The sequence below is a fragment of the Saimiri boliviensis genome, chromosome 6 (assembly GCF_048565385.1).
Source record: "Saimiri boliviensis isolate mSaiBol1 chromosome 6, mSaiBol1.pri, whole genome shotgun sequence".
NCBI classification, from domain to species: Eukaryota; Metazoa; Chordata; class Mammalia; order Primates; family Cebidae; genus Saimiri; species Saimiri boliviensis.
The window spans coordinates 114,338,466-114,365,207 of record NC_133454.1 but is presented as its reverse complement, the minus strand read 5'-3'; the positions used below and the strand labels follow the sequence as shown (position 1 = coordinate 114,365,207).

Sequence of the window (26,742 nt, the reverse complement as noted above, 5' to 3'; positions counted from 1 at the left end):
TAGAGCGGGCAAGTGCAGGAAGTGGGCGGGGCTCCTGGAAAGGCCCTGTTTGGGGCCGGAAGTGGGTTGGAGGTGTGGCGGAAGTGGTTGGGGACCGAGGAGAGCGGGAGGGGGCGGTTCCCGTTCCACCTCGGAGCCGGATGTTTGCCGAGCTTTGACAGGCGTGGCAGAGGGAGCAGTGCCCGAGTGCGGTGAGCTGCTGGCCGCGGGGTCTCCCCGGGTGGGGAGGGGGAAAGGAAAGGAGCTGGCCAGGTCGTCCGAAGGGATGGGGTCCGGATGGGGAGGACCCGAGCAGATCCGAGGAGGGGGACAGGGGTGGAATTGGGCTCAGAGGCCCGGCCTTCTTGCAGGGTTTCTGCCCCATTTTGGCGCCTGCAATAAGAAGACTTTACCGTTTTCGCTGCCTTCTTCCTGGAGAAAGTAATCCCCAGAGGAAAGTCCAGGCCAGATCGCTGTCGTCCAGCAAGCCGGAGGGAGGGGGAAAACTCCCAGATTTGATCTGGCAAAGCACTAAGAACAAGAAATTTGAGGGAAGTATTCCTCCCTGCCACCTATTAGGCCACGATTTTAGTTCAACTTCTTAAACTGTGAAATGGGATAATTGGAAAACGCAACATGGGCTTTGTAAACCGTGAAGCTCTGTGCAAACATAATTGTAGTTGAGAGTTGTAATTGCTGTTGTATTGTGGTGGATTTCGGTTTTTGTGATTATGGAGCTGCAACTAGAAGGCTGATTCCAACACTGAGAATATGATTTTCTTTTCTTTTTTTTTCTTTTTCTTTTTTTGAGATGTAGTCTCGGTGGCGTGATCTTTGTTCACTGCAACCTCTGCCTCCCAGGTTCAAGTGACTCTCCTGCCTCAGCCTTCTGAGTAGCTGACATTACAGGCACGTGCCACTATACCCGGCTAATTTTTTGTAGTTTTAGTAGATACGAGGTTTCACCGTGTTAGCCAGGGTGGTCTCGATCTCCTTACCTCGTGATCCACCTGCCTCAGCCTCCCAAAGTTCTGGGATTACTGGCGTGAACCACCGTGCCCGGCTTCTTTTGATTTTTTTTTTTTTTTTTTTTTTTTTTTTTTTTTTTTTGAGACGGAGTTTCGCTCTTGTTACCCAGGCTGGAGTGCAATGGCGCGATCTCGGCTCACCGCAACCTCCGCCTCCTGGGTTCAAGCAATTCTCCTGCCTCAGCCTCCTGAGTAGCTGGGATTACAGGCACGCGCCACCATGCCCAGCTAATTTTTTGTATTTTTAGTAGAGCTGGGGTTTCACCATGTTGACCAGGATGGTCTCGATCTCTCGACCTCGTGATCCACCCGCCTCGGCCTCCCAAAGTGCTGGGATTACAGGCTTGAGCCACCGCGCCCGGCCTTTTTTTTTTTTTTTTTTTTGAGACGGAGTTTCGCTCTCGTTACCCAGGCTGGAGTGCAATGGCGCGATCTCAGCTCACCGCAACCTCCGCCCCCTGGGTTCAAGCAATTCTCCTGCCTCAACCTCCTGAGTAGCTGGGATTACAGGCACGCACCACCATGCCCAGCTAATTTTTTGTGTTTTTAGTAGAGACGGGGTTTCACCATGTTGGCCAGGATGGTCTGGATCTCTCGACCTCCTGATCCACCTGCCTCGGCCTCCCAAAGGGCTGGGATTACAGGCTTGAGCCACCGCGCTCGGCTGATTTTTTTTTTTTTTTAGCTGGAGTCTCCCTCTATTGCCCAGGCTGAAGTGCAGTGGCATGATCTTGGCTCACTGCAACCTCTGCCTCCCAGATTCCAGTGATTCTTCTGCCTCAGCCTCCCTAGTAGCTGGGACTACAGGGGCGTGCCACCACACCTGGCTCATTTTTGTTTTAGTAGAGATGGGGTTTCACCATATTGGCCAGGCTGCTCTCGAACTCCTGACCTCGTGATCCACCTGCCTCAGCCTCCCAAAGTGCTGGGATTACAGGTGTGAGCCATCATGCCCCACGATAATATGATTTTAAGTTGCTATCTATGTTCTGTGTAAAAGAGAAGATTAGGGGAGAGGCTTTAGTTTGCTCTTTTGTGGCACCTCTCTGAACCTTGAGAATTGCATGAAAGACAGCCACTTAGGTAATTGTTTAGATGCTGATCCTCGCCAAGAGACCACTAGAGACAGACAAGGATTAAAGCCCTGCCTCTGCTGGTTGTATGACCCTCAACAATTGGCTTATTTTTTTTTTTCTGGTCCTCACTTTCCTCCCTGTAAAATGGGCTTAGTAGAACATGCCTTCATCAGTGCTATTGTGAGGTTGAGTTTATGTCCCCAGTTCACAGTCCTGTATAGGCCCTCAACAAGTATGTGTTCCCTTCTTCACTTAGGAGATGAATTAATTGGTTCAGTTATTCAACAAACGACAGCATCTACTATGTATCAGGTGTTATTCTGAATGGGCCAGAAGTTCTTTTTTTTTTTTTGAGATGGAGTTTGGCTCTTGTTACCCAGGCTGGAGTGCCATGGCGATCTCGGCTCACTACAACCTCCGCCTCCTGGGTTCAGGCAATTCTCCTGCCTCAGCCTCCTGAGTAGCTGGGATTACAGGCACGAACCACCATGCCCAGCTAATTTATTGTATTTTTAGTAGAGACGGGGTTTCACCATGTTGACCAGGATGGTCTTGATCTCTTGACCTCGTGATCCACCCGCCTTGGCCTCCCAAAGTGCTGGGATTACAGGCTTGAGCCACCGCGCCCGGCCTGCCAGAAGTTCTTAAATGGTGATTCTCAGAAGGTGTATGAACCTCTTAAAATTGCATGCATCTACTAACTTTTCTTTTCTTTTTTTTTTTTTTTTGAGACGGAGTTTCGCTTTTGTTACCCAGGCTGGAGTGCAATGGCACGATCTCGGCTCACCGCAACCTCCGCCTCCTGGGCTCAGGCAATTCTCCTGCCTCAGCCTCCTGAGTAGCTGGGATTACAGGCACGTGCCACCATGCCCAGCTAATTTTTTGTATTTTTAGTAGAGACAGGGTTTCACCGTGTTGACCAGGATGGTCTCGATCTCTCGACCTCGTGATCCACCCGCCTCAGCCTCCCAAAGTGCTGGGATTACAGGCTTGAGCCACCGCCCCCGGCCCTAACTTTTCTTAGGGAAAACGTCCGCAGATGTTACCAGTTTCAGAAAAGTGTACAGCTTCCAAAAAGCGATTGCCTAAAGTGATCCTTAAGATTTTTGTAGGCCGGGTGCGGTGGCTTACGCCTGTAATCCCAGCACTTTGGGAGGCCGAGGCAGGTAGATCACAAGGTCAAGAGATCGAGACCATCCTGGTCAACATGGTGAAACCCCGTCTCTACTAAAAAATATTAAAAAATTAGCTGGACATGGTGGTGCGTGCCTGTAATCCCAGCTACTTGGGAGGCTGAGGCAGGAGAATTGCCTGAACCCAGGAGACGGAGGTTGCAGTGAGCCAAGATCGCGCCATTGCACTCCAGCCTGGGTAACAAGTGCGAAATTCCATCTCAAAAAAAAAAAAGATTTTTGTAACAGGCTGGGCAGTGCGGCTCCCGCCTGTAATCCCAGCACTTTGGAAGGCCAAGGCGGGCAGATCACCAGAGGTCAGGAGTTCAAGACCAGCTGGCCAACATGGTGAAACCCCGTCTCTACTAAAAATACAAAAATTAGCCAGATGTGGTGGCAGGTGCCTGTAATCCCAGCTACTAGGGAGGCTAAAGCAGGAGAATCACTTAAACCCGGGAGGCGGATATTGCAATGAGCCGAGATTGCACCACTAATAGAGTCTTGCTCTATTGCCTGGGCAACAGAGCAAGACTCTGTCTCAAAAACATAAAAAGATTTTTGTAACGGTTTACCTGCTGAGAATGGAAAAATTAATCTCAGAGTTGGGTGTATTTTGCACAGATTAGAGCAGACTTGTGGGTGGCTGGTGTCTTAAACAGGCAGGATACTTCATTTCTACTACTTGATGTTAGAATTTCCCTGTGCTAGCTTCCTCACCCTCCCACTGAATGGGAGTTCAACTTCCGGGCTCAGAGAAGGTAACAGCTGTGGGTTGGAGGGTGATGGGAGGGGCCAGTCTGGCTGGGAGATGGGAACAACTGGGCTTAGTTATGCTGGGAAAGGAGGTGATGTGGGGCATTGAGGGAGGTCACATCTGGAAGAACTGACAGAGTAGAAGAGCAGTTACTGGAAAAGAGGTGGAGTTCAAGTTCAGCTCCCTTTTAGATGGTGTCCTTCTCCCTCCCTCACACCTACCCCTGCTCCCAGCTGCTCCTCCTTTTTTTTTTTTTTTTTTTTTTTTTGAGACGGAGTTTCGCTCTTGTTACCCAGGCTGGAGTGCAATGGCGCGATCTCGGCTCACCGCAACCTCCGCCTCCTGGGTTCACGCAATTCTCCTGCCTCAGCCTCTTGAGTAGCTGGGATTACAGGCACGTGCCACCATGCCCAGCTAATTTTTTGTATTTTTAGTAGAGACGGGGTTTCACCTTGTTGACCAGGTTGGTCTCGATCTCTCGACCTTGTGATCCACCCGCCTCAGCCTCCCAAAGTGCTGGGATTACAGGCTTGAGCCACCGCGCCCGGCCTTTTTTTTTTTTTTTTTGAGACAGAGTCTCACTCTGTTGCCCAGGCTGGAGTGAAGTAGTGTGATCTCTACCTCCCAGGTTCAAGCGATTGTCCTGCCTCAGCCTCCTAAGTAGCTGGGATTACAGGCACTCACCACTATGCCTAACTTTTTTTTTTTTTTTTTTTTTTTTTTTAGTAGAGACGGGGTTTCACCATGTTGGCCAGGCTGGTCTCGAACTCCTGACCTCAGGTGATCCACCGACTCGGCCTCCCAAAGTGCTGCGATTACAGGTGTGAGCCACCTCGCCTGGCCCCATCTGTCCCTTCTAATTCCGCTGTTCACTGCAGCACAAAGTATTTCTGAGCACTGGAGAATTATATTTCTGGGAGGGCGCCGTTGCCTCTACAAAGGAGGAAATTTAGGCCCAAGGAGGAAAAGGACTTGCTCAGCATCTTTGCAGCGCACTGGCTTAGGCAAGATGGTAATCTAGCTCTCCATACTGCCTCATCATTGCATGCCATTGAGCACCTACTGTGTGCAGAAAGGCATCTCTGGGATAGCTGTGGGTGGGGCTGAAGGAGCCCCTGTTTCCTGGGCAGTGACAGGCTGAACAGAAGGGATGGAGAGAAGGCTCTGGCCAAGAGGGGGTTGCTTTGAGCTGGATTCTGTCTTTATTACCCTGCTGGAGGTCACTATGGAAGGCAGCTGCCATAGCCTTCTGGTTGGATGGTACAGAGGAGCATGTAGATATTGGAGGATTGAAGGCTGAAGGGGAGTGAGGGAGCTGGGCGTGGCATCACTGAGAGAAACGCATTCCTACTGTGAGGGATCATCCTTCTCTGTGTTCTTTGGAAGGGATTATATTTTGATGATAAGCAGTGGTAGTGGATGAGGCTAGGGAACAGGACAAGGGAGAGGAAGAAGAGGGTTTTTTGGCTGTTTTGGCTGGTTGGCTTTGACTTGGGAGCATGAAACAGCATTACCACTGAATCTGTGTGGTTGCCCTGGTGATAAGGTACCTGTTGCTAGGCACAGGGAGAGGGCTCACCAGCCAGGGCCCTTGGCTGTGATGTGATGTGTGCGGGAGGCTGTCAAGTGGCCTCAGAGCCTGGAGTCTGTGGCTCTGGGATGGCAGCTCTCCCCCTCTTCTTCCTGCCCAGCCCCAGGCCTTGTCTGCTCTCCTTATCTGCCCTGCTGATTCTCTGACCATATATGTCAGTTTTGGACTCCAGGAATGCAGCTGGACGTGGAGCAGCCTCTTCCCTGGGGTTAGACTGAATAGGTTGAACTGAAACCCCCCCTCCCTCACCCATGTGGGGAGTTTGTGGCAGGAGAGGGAGTTGCTTCCCGTTAGGGCTGAGAGCAGAGGTGCCTACACCCAGGCTGCATATGGCTGCAGCCTTCTGGCCAGATTCCAGGCTTGGTGGTCGGCGCTGCCCCATGCCTGCTGGAGCTGCTCTTCCGCCAGTCACCTCCTCATCTCAGCACTCCAGACACCACGAGCATCCCCCTTTCCCATCTGCGCCCTCCAATCCTTAGGGCAATTGACCTTTCCACCTTGAAAAGGATGTCAGGAGTGCAGAGTAAGAGTGGGCTTGGAAGTCCCCAGGAGCCTGCAGACTGTCTGCGATGACTGTCAGGCGATTCCATCCCCTGTTGCTAGTTCCTGTCCTGGGGCAAACCCAGCTGGGCCCCCCAGTCATAGCCATTTTTTTCTGGGACCCTGTAGTCTCCAGCTCCCTCCTCTCCCCTGGGCCAGGAATGAGGGATGCAGTGGCCAGGGCCACAGATGACTTTTTTCAGGCATGGGATGGGTTTGGAGACCCAATCCCTGTGTTCTTTAGATTCTTACAACATTTCTACCCCTGTAACTGCTGGAGACTGGGAGGCTTCTGTGCTCTTCAGGTCCCCTCAGGAGAGAGGCATGGACCTGTGCCCTTTGCAGCTGGGCCTGCATCACTGAGCCAGCTGGGTGGCAGGCGGCACAGGACCTGGCACGGCTCTTCCCTCTCCAGCTGCAGGACCTGGAGGGAGGCGCCGAATTGTGCCATCCTCTGCCCCAGCTGCCTTTTCTGGCAACACGCCTGAGCCGTGGGGCCAGGAGAACCCAGAGCTACGTGGAGCTCTTGGCGGGGATGAGGAGTGTTGAGGAATAGGGACAGGGAGCCTAGGAGAAAGAAGAGTGGGGGCAGGAGGGCACATAGTAGAGGTTGCAGAAGGTGAAAAGAGCAGGTCACTGACCTGCCGCCTGTTCTCCTCTCTCCCAGGTTTCTCTTCAAGTTCTGCAGGGTGAGGCTGTGGGGGACGGGCTTGGCCATGGATCCGCTGTCAGAGCTGCAGGACGACCTGAACTTGGATGACAGCAGCGAGGCTCTGAACCAGCTGAAGTTGGCCTCCATCGATGAGAAGAACTGGCCCTCGGATGAAATGCCTGACTTCCCCAAGTCAGGTGGGCTGTGTCCGGGCTCAGGCAGCTATAGGTGCTTTAGAGGGGGACGCATCCCTCCTGCTGAAGGGAGATGCCAGGAGGGCAGGACAGGGCAGACCAGTCCCAGGGCTGGGCTAGAAGCATGAGCCTTACTGGGGGAAGGGCCAGACAGCATGCCTCTCAGGCAGAGCGTGGTGCCAGCCCCCTGGCTTGTCCCCTGACCTTGCTGTGTTCCTCAGATGACTCCAAAAGCAGCTCCCCAGAACCTGTGACACACCTGAAGTGGGATGACCCATACTATGACATCGCCCGGCACCAGATTGTGGAGGTGGCAGGTGAGCACACCCAGCGCTATTTTCTTAACCCACAGAGCTCCTGGCTTCTGGAAGTCAGCCCCTCACACCACAGGGGAAGAACCTAGGGACATAGGCTGGGCCCACCCTGCAGTCTGACACCTGGCCTGGAGCTCCTGAGCGCATACACTGTTCTTTAAAAGCACAGACTCACCGGGCATGGTGGCTCATGCCTGTAATCCCAGCACTTTGGGAGGCTGAGGCAGGTGGATCACAAGGTCAGGAGTTCGAGACCAGCCTGACTGACATGAGAAACCCCATCTCAACTAAAAATACAAAAATATTAGCTGGGTGTGGTGACACACACCTGTAATCCCAGCTACTCAGGAGGCTGAGGGAGGAGAATCACTTGAACCTGGGAGGCGGAGGTTGCAGTGAGCCGAGATCGCGCCACTGCACTCCAGCCTGGGCAACAGAGCAAGACTCCATCTCCAATAAAAAAGAAGAAACCGGCCGGGCGCGGTGGCTCAAGCCTGTAATCCCAGCACTTTGGGAGGCCGAGGCGGGTGGATCACGAGGTCAAGAGATCGAGACCATCCTGGTCAACATGGTGAAACCCCGTCTCTACTAAAAATACAAAAAATTAGCTGGGCATGGTGGCACGTGCCTGTAATCCCAGCTACTCAGGAGGCTGAGGCAGGAGAATTGCCTGAACCCAGGAGGCGGATGTTGTGGTGAGCCGAGATCGCGCCATTGCACTCCAGCCTGGGTAACAAGAGCAAAACTCCGTCTCAAAAAAAAAAAGAAGAAACCACAGACTGGTGATTGCCATTTGATGTGCTCACCTGCAGCCACCTCCTGACCTCTGGCCCCGTTGTCTCCACTTGCATGGGGCATGTGGGGAGCCACGTAGCCTAATGGCTTTGAAGTCAGAAAGCCCTGGGTTTGGTCTCCAGCTCTGCTCTCTGAACTCTCATTTCTCCTTGTGGGTTACAATAATGAATGCATGTCAGGGCCTAGGCCGGAGCCAGAGCACAGTTGGTCTTGAATAAGTGGGCCTCCCCTCCCCTCGTTCTATTCCCCTCCCGTCCCTCTACCCTAATGTTGACTTTTCCACCCCATCAGTTACTGGGGAGGATGGGAAGTGCCAGTCCTTCTTGGGAGTTGGTAGCCCCAGGGAAGCCTGGAATGGGCAGAGCCTCTTTCCAGAAGTGGGGGGCAACATGGCTCCCTGGAACATCAGGTTCCTGCCAGATGTGCTGCTCTGCTGAGAATGGGTGTGGAGCCCCGCTTACATCTCTGTCTCAGGGAACTCCCTCTCTCCTGTTCATAAGTGGGGACCCAGAAGAAACTAGGAGCAGGGGAGTCAGGCTGAGGAGGTGGTTGCTGCCCTTAGGACCCCGCTTTAGAAGGAGCAACTAGAATCCTAAGATCCTTGTCTTTTCCCTAACATTCGTCCATCCTTGCTGGTGAGGCCAGGCATTCATAAGCAGGGTGTCAGCGGGGCCCCGCTCTGAGGCATTGGTGTGGGCAAAGAGAGCCAGGTAGACACCAGCCCTGGAAGAAGCCCATCTAGCCGTGGGGTTGCTGGGCTCGGAGAGGCAGGGGGCAGTAGAGAGGATTGCCCAGAAGGTCAAAGGTGTTTCCTTGGCATTTGTACTCCTGCTGCCTGCCCTGGTCTGAGTTGAGGGCCTTGGCTCTGTGGAGGCCTCTCACTCGCCCTCTGTGGAAGCAAGGCTGAGAGTTTTTTGCCTGGCCTGGTCCTGAATTCGACACAGGAGAGTCACCCTGAAGGTTCTGAACCTGACTGGGGTCTGGGAGGTGCCTGGTGTGAAGGAGTCTCTGTCCTGACATCATCTTGGCCTGTGTGGGCAAGGCAGAGCTGGGGGAGCCTGCCCCTCCCCACTTCTGTGGGTGATGTCTCTTTCCCCACATCCTGGCACAGAGCTGCAATTTCTTTCTATTTCCCTAGACTGTGATGAGCCTGAAGGGCCCCAGCCAGGTAGGTGTCCATCCTGGCTCTCTGTGCTTGGCCTCTCTGGGCTGCGCCTCTGGGGCTGTGAATCAGGAAGGGCTGTGAATCAGGAGGGTCTCTTGGTGGAGGCCAGATGGGGCTGGCTTAATTGTGGCCACACTCTGGGGAGCTGGGAGCTGGTGGTGCCCGGGAGCCGGAAATAGCAAAAAGATTTATGGGAAGTGGGGGTGGGGGAGGAGGAGAAGGCTGTGTGGGGACACACCCAGACCCCAAAGGGAAAGGAGCTCCCAGGAGGATCTGGCCCTGGGCAATGGCCTGGCCTGAGTGGTGGCTCAGGGACCTTCTGGGTGATAGTGTCCCCATGGGTGTGCCTCCCTGATTGCAGAAAGGTGGCTGGATTGGCATCACCAGGCATTCATTTGATGAACCCACTGTGGGGGTGTCCGGGAGAAGCCCTTGTGAGAAGGGAGGGAGGGTTACAGCCTCAGCTCCCCTGCAACCCCGTTCTCCCTGCCGGCAGTCAGTCGTTGTCATGCCCCAGGGTCAGATCTGACTCAGTCCTAGTGGGTTCTTTCCAGTGGTGTGCTGCTAAATGGCTCTCTGGAGAGGGGGGAAAAGGACACGATTTGTAGCGTTTGCAGTTTCTGCTTTGCAGATCTCTAGCTACCAACACGTTAACTGGCTTGTAAAATTCCTGACCATTGAACAACTTAACAGATGTGTGAGCCGGCTCTAGCGCGTGACCAGCTCTGTCAGCCCAGCCCTACCTCCCAGGTCCCAGGCCTGCCAGGCCGGTTGTGGGTGGGGCTGGTCTGTCGGCCCAGAATGCCTGGGGAGACCTGTTGCTGATTAACTCCCCGGCCACCCTGGGAGAGTTCCCGATTGGTATCTGGGGAATGCAGAGGCCTCCGAGTTCTCAGGCGGCTCAGTCTCTTCATGGTGCTTTGCACAAATGCTGTCCTTCCCTCCTCATTGAGTCTTCTCCCCAGTGCCCTGGAGATACTAGAGCTGCCAGCTCCTTTCTGTGTAAAGCTCCTGGGCAGGACCAGGCACAGTGGCTCATGCCTGTAATCCCAGCACTTTGGGAGGCTGAGGCATGTAGATCATGAGGTCAGAATTGCTTGAACCCAGGAGGTGGAGATTGCAGTGAGCAGAGATCATGCCACTTCACTCCAGCCTGGGTGACAGAGCTAGACACTGTCTCAAAAAAAAAAGTGCATGTCAATATTTGTCATATGACATAATGGAGATGCTGCATTTGCTGAGTGCATTGGTAGAGTCTGGTTGAGAACCCAAAGCTTCCTATTTACAAAGTGCCGCGACCAGCTGAGAGATGGCTCCACAGGCCTCCAGCCCGCACCCCAGCAGCGTCCCTAACCAGTTTCTACTTCTGAAATTCCGGAGCCAGGGCCCTCAGACTTTCTACCCTGGCAGAATCCTGAAATCTGCCAGCCAATGAGGCTTGCCTTGCTGCCAGAGCAGGTGTGACGTGTGGGGACTCACAGACTGGAAGGAAAGATTCTTTTGGAAGCCCCATGATCCTTCCAGCATTTCCCCCATATCCAGGGCATTTCCTCTGCCTAGAAGGAGGTAGACAGATGAGGCCCCCTCTCCCTAGCCTGGTGGTAGCATCCCAGGGGTTTCTGAAGCTCCAGACTATAGTGAGGCTGGGCTTGCCACTCTAACCCTTTGTCCCTGGCCCCTGCCAGTCTGCTTTTCCTTCCACTGTCAGAGCCAGTGGGAAGTGAATCAGAGCAGGCACGTACCTTAGAGCCACCCTCAACTGGCCTCAGGGGATCTCAGCACCTCAGGATCTAGGCTAGGGTATGAAAGAGAGCAGGTGCCACCTCGTCCTTTAAAACAGACCTGCTGGGATGGAGCTGCACCTTCTCTTCAGACAGGCTGGTAGAAGATTCTCTACTTGCAAATCTGGTGAATTTCTGTCCTGAGCTTTGGGAAACTCACTGTCTGAAGCAGTCTGACCTGTAACCAAAGCATAATCAAGAACAAACACAGAGGCTAGGCACTGTGGCTCATGCTTGTAATCCCAGCACTTTGGGAGGCTAAGGCGTGGATCATCTGAGGTTGGGAGTTTGAGACCCCCCCCCCCGACCCTGGTTAACATGCTAAAACCCAGTGTCTACTAAAAATACAAAAATTAAGGCTGGGTGCAGTGGCTCATGCCTGTAATCCCAACAGTTTGGGAGGCCAAGGTGGGTGGATCACCTGAGGTCGGGAGTTCGAGACAAGTCTGGCCAACATAATGAAACCCTTTCTCTACTAAAAATACAAAAATTAGCCAGGCGTGGTGGCACATGCCTGTAATCTCAGCTACTCGGGAGGCTGAGACAGGAGAATCACTTGAACCGGAGGCAGAGGTTGCAGTGAGCCGAGATCGCCCCATTGCACTCTAGCCTGGGCAACAGGAGCGAAACTTCATCTCAAAAAAAATAAATAAAACAAAAATTAATCAGGTGTGCTGGCACACACCTATAGTCCCTGCTACTTGGGAGGCTGAGGCAAGAAAACCACTTGAACTCAGGAGGTGGAGGTTGCAGTGAGCCCAGATCACGCCACTGCACTCCAGCCTGGATGACAGAGACATGGTCTGTTTCTACTAAAAATACAAAAAATTAGCTGGGCATGGTGGCGCGTGCCTGTAATCCCAGCTACTCAGGAGGCTGAGGCAGGAGAATTGCCTGAACCCAGAAGACGGAGGTTGCGATGAGCTGAGATTGCGCCATTGTACTCTAGCCTGGGTAACAAGAGCAAACTCCATCTCAAAAAAAAAGAAGAAATCAATCACAGCTTTCCAGTAGTAAAAAAAAGAGAGACAATGAGACACAGCCTCTGTCTTTGAGCTGCTCACAAGCCTGTCAGGGAGACAGGTACATAAACAATTATATAGGAGAGCTAAGGGTCAGGACAGTGATGGATGACGGTTTAGCTGGGAGCCATGAAAAGGGGCAGCTAACCTGTCTGGGGGAAGAAGGCGAGGACACGGATGTCTAGGAGGCAATTATGCCTGCTTTGAGTCTTAAGGGTTGGTGAGGGTTAGCCTAAAGGACAGGAGTGGAGCAGACTTGTCTAGGCACTGCTGGAGGTATGCCCTGTGTGAGCCTGGAGAGGCCTGTGAGCCCTTCCAAGGAGCACTGATGGGACTGGGGCCCTCAGCGTCTATCTGGGGAGCGTTCTAGGAGGAAAGGAGGATTCAGAGCAGTAGAGTGGGGACAGGTAGGTGTTTATAATCCTCCAGGGCTAGAAGATGGAACAGGTTAGAAGGGGATGACAGAGCTGTCTGGGCTTGGTGGGCTGGGCCTCAGACCCTGGCCTAGGAAATTCTTGGAGGGCCCTGGTTAGGACCTTTTAGAGCCAACAGAACCAGGCATTGCTTTGGATGGAGATGGGAGCTTTGGGGGATTGATGCAGAGGCTGACATGGTGGTGTGACAGCTGGGAGCAAGGTACTAAATCAGGCCCAAGCACCAGCAGCAGGCAGGGATTGGAGCCGCACAGCACATTCCAGAAGCCTCCCTGAGCCCTTCCACTGAGGCTTGCCTCCGCCCTAGAGAAGAGGGTCAGTACTTTGGAAAAACACTGACTCCTGGGGTAGGATCATGAAATCATGGCTTATGAAATAGCAGGAGATGCTCAGCAAGGCTGGGGCTGTCTGCCGTCCTGGGAGGTGAAGGAAGGGCGACTTCCCCGGCACTCAAGGTTGAATAAGTGGCTGGGTGTTGTGGCTCATGCCTGTAATCTCAGCACTTTCGTAGGCCAAGGCAGGCAGATCATCTGAGGTCAGGAGTTGGAGACCAGCCTAGCCAACAGTGACAGCCTGTCTCTACTAAAAATACAAAAATTAGCTGGACATGGTAGCTTACGCATTGTAGTCCCAGTCACTCAGGAGGCCGAGGCAGGAAAATCGCTTGAACCCAAGAGGTGGAGGTTGCAGTGAGCTAAGATTGCACCATTGTATTCCAGCCTGGGCAACAGAGTGATACTTCATCTCAAAAAAAAAAAAAAAAAAAAGTTGAATAAGGGGTCTTTTTATTCAGCTCTCAGATGGCAGGGATTACACAAGTTAGTCTGGGGTCTCGGGAGAGGCAGGAGGGTAGAGGTGAAGGGAAGTTCCCTAGGGAATGGGGGAGTGGGGACCAGGCCCTGCCCCCATCGAGCTTTGCTTGGACTCCTTCATCCATGCTGACTCTGGAAAAGCGTATTACATTAGGGCACAATAGTGTACATCTCTGGAGCTTCCCAGCTTCAGAACAGAGCCAGATGGTCAGGCCATCAAATTGTGACTTTTTGGACATCCTCGAGTGATTACACCCAAATGAGCATTTTCCCACAGCCATAGCATTAACAGACTCCTCTGAATCACATGTTCTTTAGAATACCTTAATGAGAAAGGATAGAATGCTTAGAAACCTACAGAAGTCGCCAGGTGCAGTGGCTCACACCTGTAATCCCAGCACTTTGGGAGGCCCTGGCAGGTGGATTACCTGAGGTCAGGAGTTTGAGACCAGCCTGACCAACATGGAGAAACGCCGTCTCTACTAAAAATACAAAATTAGCTAGGGGTGGTGGCGCATGCCTATAATCCCAGCTACTCAGGAGGCAGAGGCAGGAGAATCACTTGAACCCGGGAGGCGGAGGTTGTGGTGAGCTAGGATCGAACCATTACACTCCAGCCTGGGCAGCAAGAGCAAAATTCTGTCTCAAAAAAAAAAAAAAAGAAAGAAAAAGAAACCTACAGAAATCAATGAGAGCCAGTTAGGTTGATAATTCTAGTAATAAGCTGGGTGCAGTGGTGTACACCTGTAGTCTCAGCTACTTAGGAAGCTGAGGTAGGAGGATCACCTAAAGCCAGGAGTTCAAGAACAGCCTGGGCAACACAGTGAGACCCCCATCTCTTTTTTTATTTTTTTTTTTTTTTATTGAGACGGAGTTTTCGCTCTTGTTACCCAGGTTGGAGTGCAATGGCGCAATCTCGGCTCACCGCAACCTCCGCCTCCTGGGTTCAGGCAATTCTCCTGCCTCAGCCTCCTGAGTAGCTGGGATTACAGGCACGCGCCACCATGCCCAGCTAATTTTTTTTTGTATTTTTAGTAGAGACGGGGTTTCACCATGTTGACCAGGTTGGTCTCGATCTCTCAACCTTGTGATCCACCCGCCTCGGCCTCCCAAAGTGCTGGGATTACAGGCTTGAGCCACCGCGCCCGGCCGAGACCCCCATCTCTTTAAAAAAATTCTAGTAATAAAATCAGAAAGTAATTGTCGGTGGTCAGAAATGAGACATGACTGTTAAGTAATCAGACTAATTCCTCAGTGGCCTCAAACATGCTGAGAAGGTAACTTCAAGAGGCTTTCCAAATACATGCTGCTCAGTGGGGGTGCTTTTTTTTTCTTTTTCCAAGACGGAGTCTTGCTGTGTCACTCAGGCTGGAGTGCAGTGGCATGATCTTGGCTCCCTGCAACCTCCACCTCCAGGGCTCAAGTGATTCTTCTGCCTCAGCCTCCCGAGTAGCTGGGATTACAGTGGCCTGCCACCACACCTGGCTAATTTTTGTATTTTTAGTAGAGACAGGGTTTCACTGTGTTGGCCAGGCTGGTCTCGAATTCCTGACCTTGTGATCCACCTGCCTCAGCCTCCCAAAAGTGCTAAGATTACAAGCCTGAGCCACCGAGCCTGGCTGGAAAAGTGTGGACTTTTTTTTTTTTAGACAGAGTTTCACTCTTGTTACCCAGGCTGGAGTGCAATGGAGCGATCTTGGCTCACCGCAACCTCCGCCTCCTGGGTTCAAGCAATTCTCCTGCCTCAGCCTCCCGAGTAGCTGGGATTACAGGCACACGCCACCATGCCCAGCTAATTTTTTTGTATTTTTAGTAGAGACGGGGTTTCACCATGTTGACCAGGATGGTCTCGATCTCTTGACCTCGTGATCCACCTGCCTCGGCCTCCCAAAGTGCTGGGATGACAGGCTTGAGCCACCGCGCCCAGCCATGATTTTTTTTTTTTTTTTTTTTTAAATATCCCAGCTCAGTAGCCCTGAAAGCAAGTTGTCCTCCTCTTCAGTGGCACACGCTTGAGTGCAGGAGACTGCCTGGAGGTGTGTCTGCATGGGCACCCTGGCCCCTGTGCTAACTGGTTCAGATCCGTGGGCCTGGCCCCTTTAAGTTCTTCACCCCACTTCTTTTGGTTCCCCCTCAACCCACTGCGCTCCATCTTTCTCCACACCTAGGAGATGACAAGTATGGGCGGAAGATCATTGTGTTCAGTGCCTGTCGCATGCCCCCCAGCCACCAGCTGGACCACAGCAAGCTCCTGGGGTGAGTACCTGCGGGGGAGTGTGTTAGGGCTCTGCCCAGATCCCCAGTGTAGCCTAATGTCAAGTTATTCACTGTCCCTCCCTGCCGGGGAGTACTAGGCCACCTGCCTTAATGCCTCCCCTCTTCTCATGAAAGAGCTGGTTTATATTTAGGGAGAGCACTGGACGAGGAGTCAGACCAAGTTTCTAGTTATTGAAACTGGGTGACCTTGGTAAGCGTCTTTAAGCCTCGTTTTCCTCTCCTTTGAAAAGGGAGACTTTTTTTTTATGTCATAATTTTTTATTGATGACATTTATCCCATGGTTTAATATGTTAATTAATTATACTGTAATAAACATGGCTTTAATATTAAACTTTTCCTTATTATCCAAAGTCACCACAGTCCATTTTAGTAAATATAAAAATATATGCTTAATACTTTGTACAATACTGATTTTTGGTCCAAACAAAACTGATCAGAAAAGCCAATAAATTCCACTTTAAGAATCCCCAATTTTTTTTTAAAGATTTCCAAATGGATTTAGGCAACTTTGAATAATGAGATTTACATAATAAAATCTGAGACAAGACTAAACAAACAACAAAAAAATCTCTAACACAAAATTCAAATTTCAAGTTCACAGATTTATGTTATACCAAAAAAGTACAGAAACAAAATTGTATTTACACAAGTTTCATAATAAAATAATGAAAAAGGCAAGACAGGTGATAGAAGAATGAAAATATAGAAATAGCATATAATTATTAAATGGAGAATGAACTAGATTTAACAAGTCTTTCTTTATAGGAGTGAGAAACAGCACGTGAAAAGGAAGGACTTTTGTCCAAGTGTGAGGATTGACCATTAGAATCCTCTGGTGCTGGCCAGGCACAGTGGCTTAACACCTGCAATCCCAGCACTTTGGGAGGCCGAGGTTGGCGGATCACAAGGTCAATAATAGATCGAGACCATCCTGGCCAATGTGGTGAAACCCTGTCTCTACTAAAAATACAAAAATTAGACGGGCGTGGTGGTGGGCGCCGGTAGTCTCAGCTACTCAGGAGGCTGAGGCAGAAGAATCACTTGAACACAGGAGGCACAGGTTGCGGTGAGCTGAAATCACGCCACTGCACTCCAGCCTGCAGCCTGACAACAGAGGGCGAACCTGCCTCAAAAAAAAAGAAGAATCCTCTGGTGCTTCTGAGATGGTTGCAGTGTTTATCATTTCTAGGAATAATTAGTGTTGTGTTATTTTGTGCCTTTGGTGTCAGTGGTTTCTGTACCTATGTGGGTTCTGTGAGCTAAACATCGGTAACAGCTCTGGCTGGTCCAGACACATCCTGATTCATGTCTGAAGGCTGGTTGAATGCAGTGGCTTGACAGACCTGTTCATAGTTGTGCCAGCTCTGGGCCCACAGGCAAGCACACTCACCTCCTGCTGCTGTCCTCAGGGTGTGTAGTAGAGTGAGACCATCTTGCCCTTCTTTCTTTTTATCTCTCAGCAAATTTTTAGAAAGATGCACTTCTTTCTTGACCAGTTTAAAGCACTCTCTGAAATGTAAAATTCTGGCACTGTCCCAGGCAGCTCCGAGAGATCCTGAGCTCTGTGAGATCCTGAATGGTTGCGTGTGAGCAGGAGGAAGTAGGGGCTCAGGATAGACCCAGAGGGCCTCAGCAGAAGGGGAAGAGCCTGAATTTGGAGTCTTAGCCAGTCCTGGGCAAGTCTGGGCCACAGGCTGAGTCTTCCAGCATCATCTAGGAGTTCTTTCTCTCCGGCCTTCTGAACCCTCTTCCCACTGCTCCTCAGACAAGGCAGGCAGAGCCTTGTTAAGCCCGCCACATGGCCCAGCCAGAATGAGTAAGAGGTTGGCCTGAGGCTGGTGGAGGCACATGGCCTTTTCTCTAGTTCTTTCTGTGTCTGATGGACCAGGTGACAGCCTTCTGGTCAGATAAAAAGTAAAGTGGGAGGAAGTCAGTGGACGGGGGTGGAAAGCACCCAGTTTTAGGAGGCAGCTTACTGAGGGAGGCCACACCCACCCCTAGGCGTCCTTGGCTTCAGGAAGTCCTCGATGTCATCTGATGCTTGTCCTCTGTCACTTCCTGGCCTGGTCACAGTCCCTGCTGAGGGCAGCTAGGTGCTTCCATCATGGAGCACTTTGTCCCGTTTTCAGTAGATTATCTCTTCCCAGCTATCCACTCAGATTTGGGGTGTTGAAACAGAAAATGCCTGAAGCTTGGAGTCAAATTCAAAAGACACATTAAACTTCAGCTCTGTACCTTGTGCTTTCGGGCAGGTCTTCTTCAAGCTTTGTAAAAATGAGACTTGTGGCCGGGCGCAGTGGCTCATGCCTGTAATCCTAGTATTTTGGGAGGCCGAGGCAGATGGATCACTATGTCAGGAGTTCAAGACCAACCTGACCAACATGATGAAACCCTGTCTCTACTAAAAATGCAAACATTAGCCAGGCATGGTGGTCTGCACCTGTAATCCCAGCTACTCAGGGGGCTAAGGCAGGGGAATCACTTGAACCTGGGAAGCAGAGGTTGCAGTAAGCCGAGATCATGCCACTGTAGTCCAGCCTGGGCGACAGAAGGAGACTCTGTCTAAAAAAAAAAAAAAAAAAAAAAATATATATATATATATACACACACACACACACACACACACACAAAACATTATAGAGTTCCATAAACATTATAGAAAAATAGGAAGTGACTACATGAAAAAAAATTTTTTGGTGGGACGGCATCTCACTCTTACTTCCCAGGCTGGAGTGCAATGGCATGATCTTGGCTCACCACAACCTGGGTTCAAGCAATTCTCGTGCCTCGGCCTCCTGAGTAGCTGGGATTACAGGCCTGCACCACTACCCTCAGCTAATTTTTGTATTTTTAGTAGAGACAGGGTTTCTCCATGTTGGTCAGGTTGGTCTCAAACTCCCAACCTCAGATGATCTGCCTGCCTTGGCCCTGCAAAGTGCTGGGATTACAGGCGTGAGCCACCACACCCAGCCCAGTTTTGTATCTTACATAACATTTTTTTCTGAGCATCAAACATTCTTCAAAGATATCATCTAAAAAACATTCTATTGACATCTAATATGCTGACATAAGAGTGAACAAATTATAAGTGTACTGTGTGATGAATTTTCAAAAACCGAACACAACTGTGTCACTTACACCCCACAAAGGGCATAACCGCTGTTCTGACATCTGACTTCACAGATTCATTCTGTCTGCAGAAACGTCCTGTGAGCTGTTCTATTTATGGTTGTCACATGATTGATTTAACCAATTCCCTGCTGTTGCAGTTAGCTTGCCACTAGATTTTTTTTCCCCATCATAAAATGGGTCACGAAGAACAGCTTTTTACAAAAATGTTTCTGTTCATCTCAGATTATTTCCTTAGGACAAACTCCTAGACATATTTTTACAGGATCAGAGAGTATGAACCTTTTATAGCTTCTGATAAACATCACTTTATTTTCCTACAAAAGGCCATAACCTCCATCAGTGGATGAGAATGTTTGTTTTCACTACAATCTTTGCTATTTTTGTAGTTGGAAAATGCAATCTGTTGATGGGACAGCTTTTTTTTTTTTTTTTTTTTTTTGAGATGAAATCTCACTCTGTCACCCAGGCTGGAGTGCAATGGCGTGGTCTTGACTCACTGCAACCTCTGCCTCCCAGGTTCAAGTGATTCTCCTATCTCAGCCTCCTGTTAGCTGGGGACTACAGGCATGTGCTACCACACCCCACTAATTTTTGTATTTTTAGTAGAAATGGGGTTTCACTATGTTGACCAGGCTGGTCTGGAACTCCTGACTTCGTGTTCCACCCGCCTTGGCCTCCCAAAGCGTTGGGATTACAGGCACGAGCCATCATGCCCAGTGTATGGGACAGCTTTTTGTAAACTGCAGTGCTTAGCGTGGGAAAGGGGTAAATGGCCACATGCTGGGGATCACAGCATCAGCCACCCCACACCCGCCTGTGCTGGCCTAGCCTGGCATCCACGGGCTAGTCTTGAGCATACTCTCTCTAGGTTAGGCCAAGCTCTGGCCACTTCCCCAGGCTGCTCTCCTTCCCTGCCTCCCCTTGGAAGTCCTTAGCATTCTGCCTGCCCAGCCTCCCAGCCTGCATGTCACTGGGGGAGCCTAGGAGCTGTTTGATCAACTAGAAAAAGGCCTTTGCATATACTCCCCTTCCTTTCCCCAGTTCCCATTCATTCCATCCATACTTCTCAGTGTGCTCAACACCAGGTGTGTATGTCTGTGCTGAGCTGGTAGATAGTGTGTTATGCGCATAGGGAACCAGAGTTGGGGATCTTTGGTCCACTAAAGGCCCAGTGACTGGAGCAGGTGACTCTCTGGCCACCCTATCCCCTCTCAAGGGCACAGTGTTTTACCCCCGGCGCTGGAGTTCATGTGTAAAAGGCAGAGCGGTCCTGTGGTCAAGAAAGTGGGCTTTGTGCTGGGTGCAATGACTCATGCCTGTAATCCCCCAGCACTTTGGGAGGCCAAGGTGGGAGGATTGCTTGAGGCCAGGAACTCAAGACAAGCCTGGGCAACAGAGTGAGACCCCGTCTCTACAAAATGAAAAATAAAAAAATGAGCTGGGTGTGGTGGCTCACACCTGTGGTTCCTGCTACTCAGTAGCCTGAGGCAGGAGGATAGCGTGATCCTGGGAGGTCAAGGCTACAGTAAACTGTGATTGTGCCACTGTGCTCCAACCTGGGTGACAGTAAGACCCTGTTTACAAAAAAAAAAAAAAAAAAAAAAAAAAAAAGCAGGCTTTGGAGTTAGACACTTTACTTCCAGGATCCACCACAAACTGTGTCACCTTGGATCAGCACTTGACCTCTCTGGTTGTTGCCTTCATTTGTAAGATGGAGATTATACCAGCCTCAGTTATGAGCAAGGGATGAGCTAATGTATGCAAAGTGCTTGGCAGACACTAAAAGCTTAATACTGAGAAATGGTGGTGCGTCATTATTACTGGTTCAGGGAAATCCCTGATCAGGCAAACATCATTCCCATTCTCGCTGCAGGCCTCGGAGGGCCTGGGTTAGGGTCCAGTCTCCTGACATCTAGTTTGTGCTCAAGAATGAGAACTGTTATTATTATTATTGTTATTGAGACAGAGTTTTGCTCTTGTTGCCCAGGCTGGAGAGCAGTGGTACTGTCTCAGCTCACTGCAACCTCTGCCTCCCGGGTTCAAGCGATTCTTCTGCCTCAGCCACCCAAGTAGCTGGGATTACAGGCATGCATCACCATGCTCAGCTAATTTTTGCATTTTTAGTAGAGATGGGGTTTCACCACATTGGCCATGGCTGGTCTCGAACTTCTGACCTCAGGTGATCCACCCACCTCAGCCTTGCAAAGTGCTGGGATTATAGGCATGAGCCACTGCGCCTGACCGAGAGCTGTTATTATTGTTGTTGTTCCTCCACTCACCACTACCCTGGGTCTCCTCCACAGGAACCTGACTGATTACGAGCCAGAACAGACCCTGCTAGGGGAGGGCCCGTGGGGAAGGGGCTGTGACATGGTGGGAGATTCCCGGGGCTGCTTTCTATCTTTGAGGGGCCACGCCTGCGCACAGGGTGGGCCTGAACAGGGCTTTTCTCTGGAAGGTACCTGAAGCACACCCTGGACCAGTACGTGGAGAGCGACTACACACTGCTGTATCTACACCACGGTCTGACCAGTGACAACAAGCCCTCCCTCAGCTGGCTCCGTGATGCCTACCGGGAGTTTGACCGAAAGTGGGTTGGGGCATGGGGCTTGCGCAGGCGGATCCAGAGGCAGCAGCTCTGCCAGCTTCCAGGCTGTCCTCCACTTGGGCAGGAGCTTATTCCAGGGCAGGGGGTAGCAGGTGCTGCCTTCTATGTAGATGAAAAAAATCTGCAGTCAGATCACCCTGGCCTTAGAGCCCAGTTTCTCCACTTTTTCGCACTCTGACCTCTTTGTTTTACTTAACCTCTCTGAGCCTCCTGTTTTCTAATCTGTAAAATGCGATAGCCATGGCCCTTATTTACCTGGCGTGCTGGCCGTGCGTGTTCAAATCAGAAAGTATGCACTGAGGCTGGGCGAGGGGGCTCACGCCTGTAATCCCACCACTTTGGGAGACTGAGGCGGGCAGATCACTTGAGGTCAGGAATTCGAGACCAGCCTGGCTAACATGGTGAAACCCCCATCTCTACTAAAAATTCAGAAATTATCTGGGTGTGGTCGTGGGTGCCCATAATCCCAGCTACTCGGGAGGCTGAGGCATGAGAATCGCTTGAACCCAGGAAGTGGAGGTTGCAGTGAGCTGAGATGGTGCCACTGCACTCCAGCCTGGGCGACAGAGCGAGACTCTGTCTCAAAAAAAAAAAAAAAAAGTAGCCCTGGGACCCTAGCGCAGCGCCTCTCCCACCACGCCTGCTCCTGAGTTGCCCCTTCTGCCTCTGCAGGTATAAGAAGAACATCAAGGCCCTGTACATCGTGCACCCGACCATGTTCATCAAAACTCTGCTCATCCTCTTCAAACCCATCATCAGGTGAGCGGCTGCGGGCAGAGTAGGGCCAGTGGTCCCGGCTTGCCTAGAACTCTGAAGCCCGAGGCCGGGCAGCCTGGGGACCACCAGGTGCGGCTGGGCCTGGGTCTGAACTGGGTGGGTGTTAGGGGCAGAGTGGAGGCCACCAGAAGCAGGGACTACCAACCCAGGCCCTTTCCTCTACCAACAGCTTCAAGTTTGGGCAGAAAATCTTCTACGTGAATTACCTGAGTGAGCTGAGCGAGCACGTGAAGCTGGAGCAGCTGGGGATCCCTCGCCAAGTGCTCAAGTGAGGCGGGCGTGGCGGGTGTGGCGGGCGTGGCGGCCGGGGGCTTGCCGAGCCAGAGTAACGAGGATACCCGTCCTGATTCAGAGACCTCGTGGGGCTAAGGCAGAGCCAGACTGTGTCCTGACCTCTCCCGGGTCTTTGTTTTCTGCTGTGGAAAGTGGAGTTGTTAGGGAGATCGCCTGAGACGATCCTCCTGACCCAGCACAGTCAATGCTTGATTGAATTGGTGGAGCAACTCCAGAGCCAGGCAGGGCCTGATCCACCTCTCTGCTCCTGCAGGTATGACGACTTCCTCAAATCCACACAGAAAAGCCCTGCGACAGCCCCCAAGCCCATGCCCCCACGGCCCCCGCTGCCCAACCAGCAGTTTGGGGTGTCGCTGCAGCAGTGAGTATGAAAGGTGTCTGGGCCTCGGGGGCGGAGCGGGGTTGAGGGGGGGCGGGAAGGGCTGCAGGCCCGCCCACTGGCCTTGTTCTCGCAGCCTCCAGGAGAAGAACCCAGAGCAGGAGCCCATTCCCATCGTGCTCAGGGAGACTGTGGCCTACTTACAGGCCCATGGTGAGTGCCAGGCCTGCCAGCTCCCGTTGGAAAGCTGGAGAAGCTGCCAGGCAGGGCAGAGGGAGGTCCTGCAAGCCTTAATGCCCCCCACCCAGCCCTGCCTAGAACTCCAAGACAGAGCAGGGGCAGGGAATCCGGCTAGTGCCCAGCGCTCCAAGGCTCACCAGGCCCTACTGTTTCCCAGCTCTCACCACCGAGGGCATCTTCCGGAGGTCAGCCAACACCCAAGTGGTCCGGGAAGTCCAGCAGAAGTACAACATGGGTGAGCGGCCCAGGGCTGCAGCAGGGCCACGCGTGTGACTGGTAGGGGCTTCTCTGCCCTCTGCTGCCCTGTAAACAAGGGTCTCAGAGTCTCTTCCTGCTAGAGGTTTCCATAGCACTTGGTGTCACATAAGTCCCACTTCTGCCAGGCCTGCTGTCTCATCGGTCCAGCTCCCGAGTCCTGGGTGCAGGCACATTCAGAAGCGAGGAATAACGGTGGGGTGTGCTGGGCCCTGCTCCACCCAGATGGCCAGAACCTGCATTCTCTGGTCACCGAAGAAGAGGGGAGGCAGGTGCCAGAGGGCGCCCCTGGGAGGAGGGGCCCATGCAGGGTCCAAGGGCGATCGGGCAGTGGGGCCTGCGTTGTCTCCAGATGGGTGCTGCCCTTCAGGCTGCGCCGAGCTCCTCTCATGCTGCCCCCACCCCAGGGCTGCCTGTGGACTTCAACCAGTACAACGAGCTGCACCTGCCAGCAGTCATCCTTAAGACCTTCCTCCGGGAGCTTCCTGAGCCCCTGCTCACCTTTGACCTCTACCCCCACGTGGTGGGCTTCCTCAGTGAGTCCCCCTCTCTTCTGAGACTGGACTTGGGGCGGGCATGCTGTGGGCTGGCGGGCCTAGGTGCCTCCCAGGAGGACAGCTGGGCGGGGGTCTCTCCTCTAGCATGCATCAGGGCTTTCTGAACCAGCCCAGCCCAGGGCCCCTGTAACCCAGGACCCCTTTTCTCTAGACATAGATGAGAGCCAGAGGGTGGCAGTGACACTGCAGGTCCTCCAGACGCTGCCCGAGGAGAACTACCGGGTGCTTCATTTCCTGACTGCTTTCCTGGTGCAGGTGAGACCTTGGACTTGGCCTCTGGGGTGAAGAGAGGGGAAGGAGGAGCTGCTGCCTCTGTGCCTTGGTCGGGGTTGCTGGGAGTGGGAAGCAGAGTCTGTGGCTCTCTGCTGCAGCCCCCGATTCCCTCCCCAGATTTCTGCACACAGTGACCAGAACAAGATGACCAACACTAACCTGGCTGTTGTCTTCGGCCCTAACCTGCTGTGGGCCAAGGATGCGGCCATCACCCTCAAGGCCATTAATCCCATCAACACCTTTACCAAGTTCCTTCTGGATCATCAAGGGGAGCTGTTCCCTAGCCCGGACCCCAGGGGGCTCTAAGCCCGGCCCCTGCCCCACCAGCCCCTTCTCTGCTAGCCTGGGTTTGGACTCTTCCTCCTGCCATCAGGGGCCATGAAGCCCCCTGGAGAGAGATGCTGGAGCCGCCCATCAGGCATGCGCTTCCCCACCTCTGTCCAGCCCACCTCACGGCCCTGGCGGCCTTGCTGTTACCAGATGTTTTTCTTTGCCTTATACTTCTCACTGCCTCTCTGGACACCCGGCTTTTCCTGGGCTTTCCAGAGCTGGGCTTGGCTCTTCTAGCTGGAGAAGGACTGAGCCCCAGTAACCCCTTTCCTGCTTTTTCCTGCCTCTTTTTCCCTGGCAACTGTGGATGAATCAAATCACTGCCGGCTGGGCTGGTAGCAGGGGCCGGTCCTCCCCTCCTGATTGCTGGGAATGAGCAGCTGAGCTCCTTGGTGTGGCCACTGCCCCACGCTGAGGCGCCTCCCTGTCTGGTTGGCTGCCGTGCTTTGCCCTGCTTTGCTAAGTCCCACTGCGTGAAGGAGTGCAAGCACCCCTGCTCCTATGCTGCCCCCAGCAGTTCAGCCTGGGGTATTTCCCCTGCTGAGGAGTGACAGGGCTGGAGCCTGTCTGCTTTCTGCCTCCTCTTCCATGAATCCTGGGTCAGCCTTTCCCAAGTGATAATGCCCCTGGGGTGTCCCAACCCCCTGGTTCTGCTGGGAATGGTAGCTTGGATGACAGAGCTCAGGGTCCCAGCATCCATTTGAAATCTCCCTCCCTGCCTCTGAGTGTGTGGTGGGATCAGTGACTGGCAGGGTCAGCCTCTCCCTGCCTGGCCGCCTTTCCCACACAGGCAGATCCTCAGCCTTCAGGTTCTTGTGGACCTGCCTGTTGTGGAGTCACACTGGCCTGTCCCGGCCAGAGGTGACTCAGTGCTTCAGGATCTGTTTGGCTCCTTCCTCCAGCTGGGGTACCCTTAAAGGGGCTGGGGTAGAGGCTGAATGCCCATAGGAGGGCAAAGATTGTGCTGATAGGTCAGCCCAGATCGGTGGGTTCTAGCAGTTTCCCCAGGGGATTAATGGGGCTCTAGGGCCCTGCTGTCTTTCAAGGAACTTCGACACCAATTCGACCCCAGTGATGGCTGATCTCTCCCGCTGTCTCCTAAAATTACACTCCTTTTTGACGAACTCTGGGGACCCCTCTTCCTGCAGCTTTGTCCTTGGGGAGTAGAGGGAAATACCTGTAGTGACCCTGCCCCATGACATTGGCCAGGCAGGACAATTCCAGAGCCTGTACTGTGGGGATCCTCACTAGCCAGCCCAGCCCCGTCTGCAAGCCAGGCTGGGCCTGGGTGTCACTTCGCTGGGCTCTCCCAAAGCCATCAGCAGTGAATATCCCCACCCCCGCCACTGGGGGCTTGGGCTGTCAGTCCCTTGGTCTCTAGCCTGGGCCTGCGCTGCTCTGCTGCCTGCCCTCCTTTGTGTATCAAGTATCACTCACAGCCCCATTCACTGGGGAGCCTTTTGGATCTATTTGGTCTTTCTCATGCCTCCACTGGTCTGTACCCCGGGGAAGGGGTGCTTGTACTGTGAATCCAGTGTTCACATTCACACTTAATGACTTCCTTGGCACAAATCATGTATTTCACCATTTGCACTTTTTGTATTTCAATAAAAATGGAGATGCAAAACTGCCCATCTGGATGTTGGGGAAGTGAGTGGGGTGTGGAAGTTGGGAACTAGATGGGAAGTGTGGTGCGGTAGAGGAAGACGAACAGATGGGGCCTCAGGAGGTCCCCTCCCCAGTCCATCTGTCGCTTCCTCATCTTGTGCACTGGAGTGGTGATGAGGGCAGCTTCCTGACCAGCTTCTAGACGTGGAGGTGTCCACAGCAACCTTTCCTTGTTTCTACCCCCAGTATTCCAGCTGGCCACCATGTATTGTATCCTATGACCAGGACTTCTCCTGTCTCCCAGTTGGAAGGTACCAGAAGTTTGAAGGGAACTTAGATTTATCTAAGGCAAGTAGGGGGATGAAAAGTGTGGACTGTGGTGGACGATGGTGTGGGATCTGGGGTCACATGAGATTTAGAGTCCTCATTCCCTCATGTACCAGGTCTCACCAATAATCCCCTGGCTTACAATGTGACTGCTGCTTCATCAGAAGACAGTTTCTCTGAGGATCAGAAATCATGCAGACAACCCAGGCATGTGGCTCACACCTGTAATCCCACTGCTTTGGGAGGCAGAGACAGGAGGATCACTTAAGCCCAGGAGTTCAAGACCAGCCTGGACATAGATCTCACATATTAAGATCCTGTCTCTACAAAACCTAAAAAATATTAGCCAAGCATGATGGCACATGCCTGTGGTCCCAGTTAGTTACTAAGGAGGCTGAGGTGGGAGGATTGCTTGAGCCCTGGAGGTCAAGGCTG

General features: G+C 52.4%; 1 protein-coding gene across 3 annotated transcripts; it reads left to right on the top strand.

The window, feature by feature from the left end:
• Positions 1 to 81: 81 nt before the first annotated feature.
• ARHGAP1 (Rho GTPase activating protein 1) lies at positions 82 to 26,004 on the top strand. 3 transcript variants are annotated; one of them, XM_003920046.4, is made up of 13 exons: positions 82 to 191; positions 6,808 to 6,989; positions 7,208 to 7,303; positions 15,478 to 15,565; positions 21,178 to 21,309; positions 22,000 to 22,086; positions 22,274 to 22,372; positions 22,652 to 22,759; positions 22,854 to 22,930; positions 23,115 to 23,192; positions 23,620 to 23,748; positions 23,921 to 24,024; positions 24,160 to 26,004. In XM_003920046.4, the coding sequence occupies exons 2-13, from the start codon at positions 6,857 to 6,859 to the stop codon at positions 24,346 to 24,348; spliced, it is 1,320 nt and encodes a 439-aa protein (XP_003920095.1). In that variant the 5' UTR covers positions 82 to 191; positions 6,808 to 6,856; the 3' UTR covers positions 24,349 to 26,004. The 3 variants fall into 3 exon arrangements, with proteins under 3 accessions (XP_003920095.1, XP_074257488.1, XP_010332340.1); XM_074401387.1 differs by lacking the exon at positions 21,178 to 21,309 and having other exon boundaries at positions 115 to 191; XM_010334038.3 differs by lacking the exons at positions 82 to 191; positions 6,808 to 6,989; positions 7,208 to 7,303 and adding an exon at positions 7,959 to 9,263.
• Positions 26,005 to 26,742: the final 738 nt, after the last annotated feature.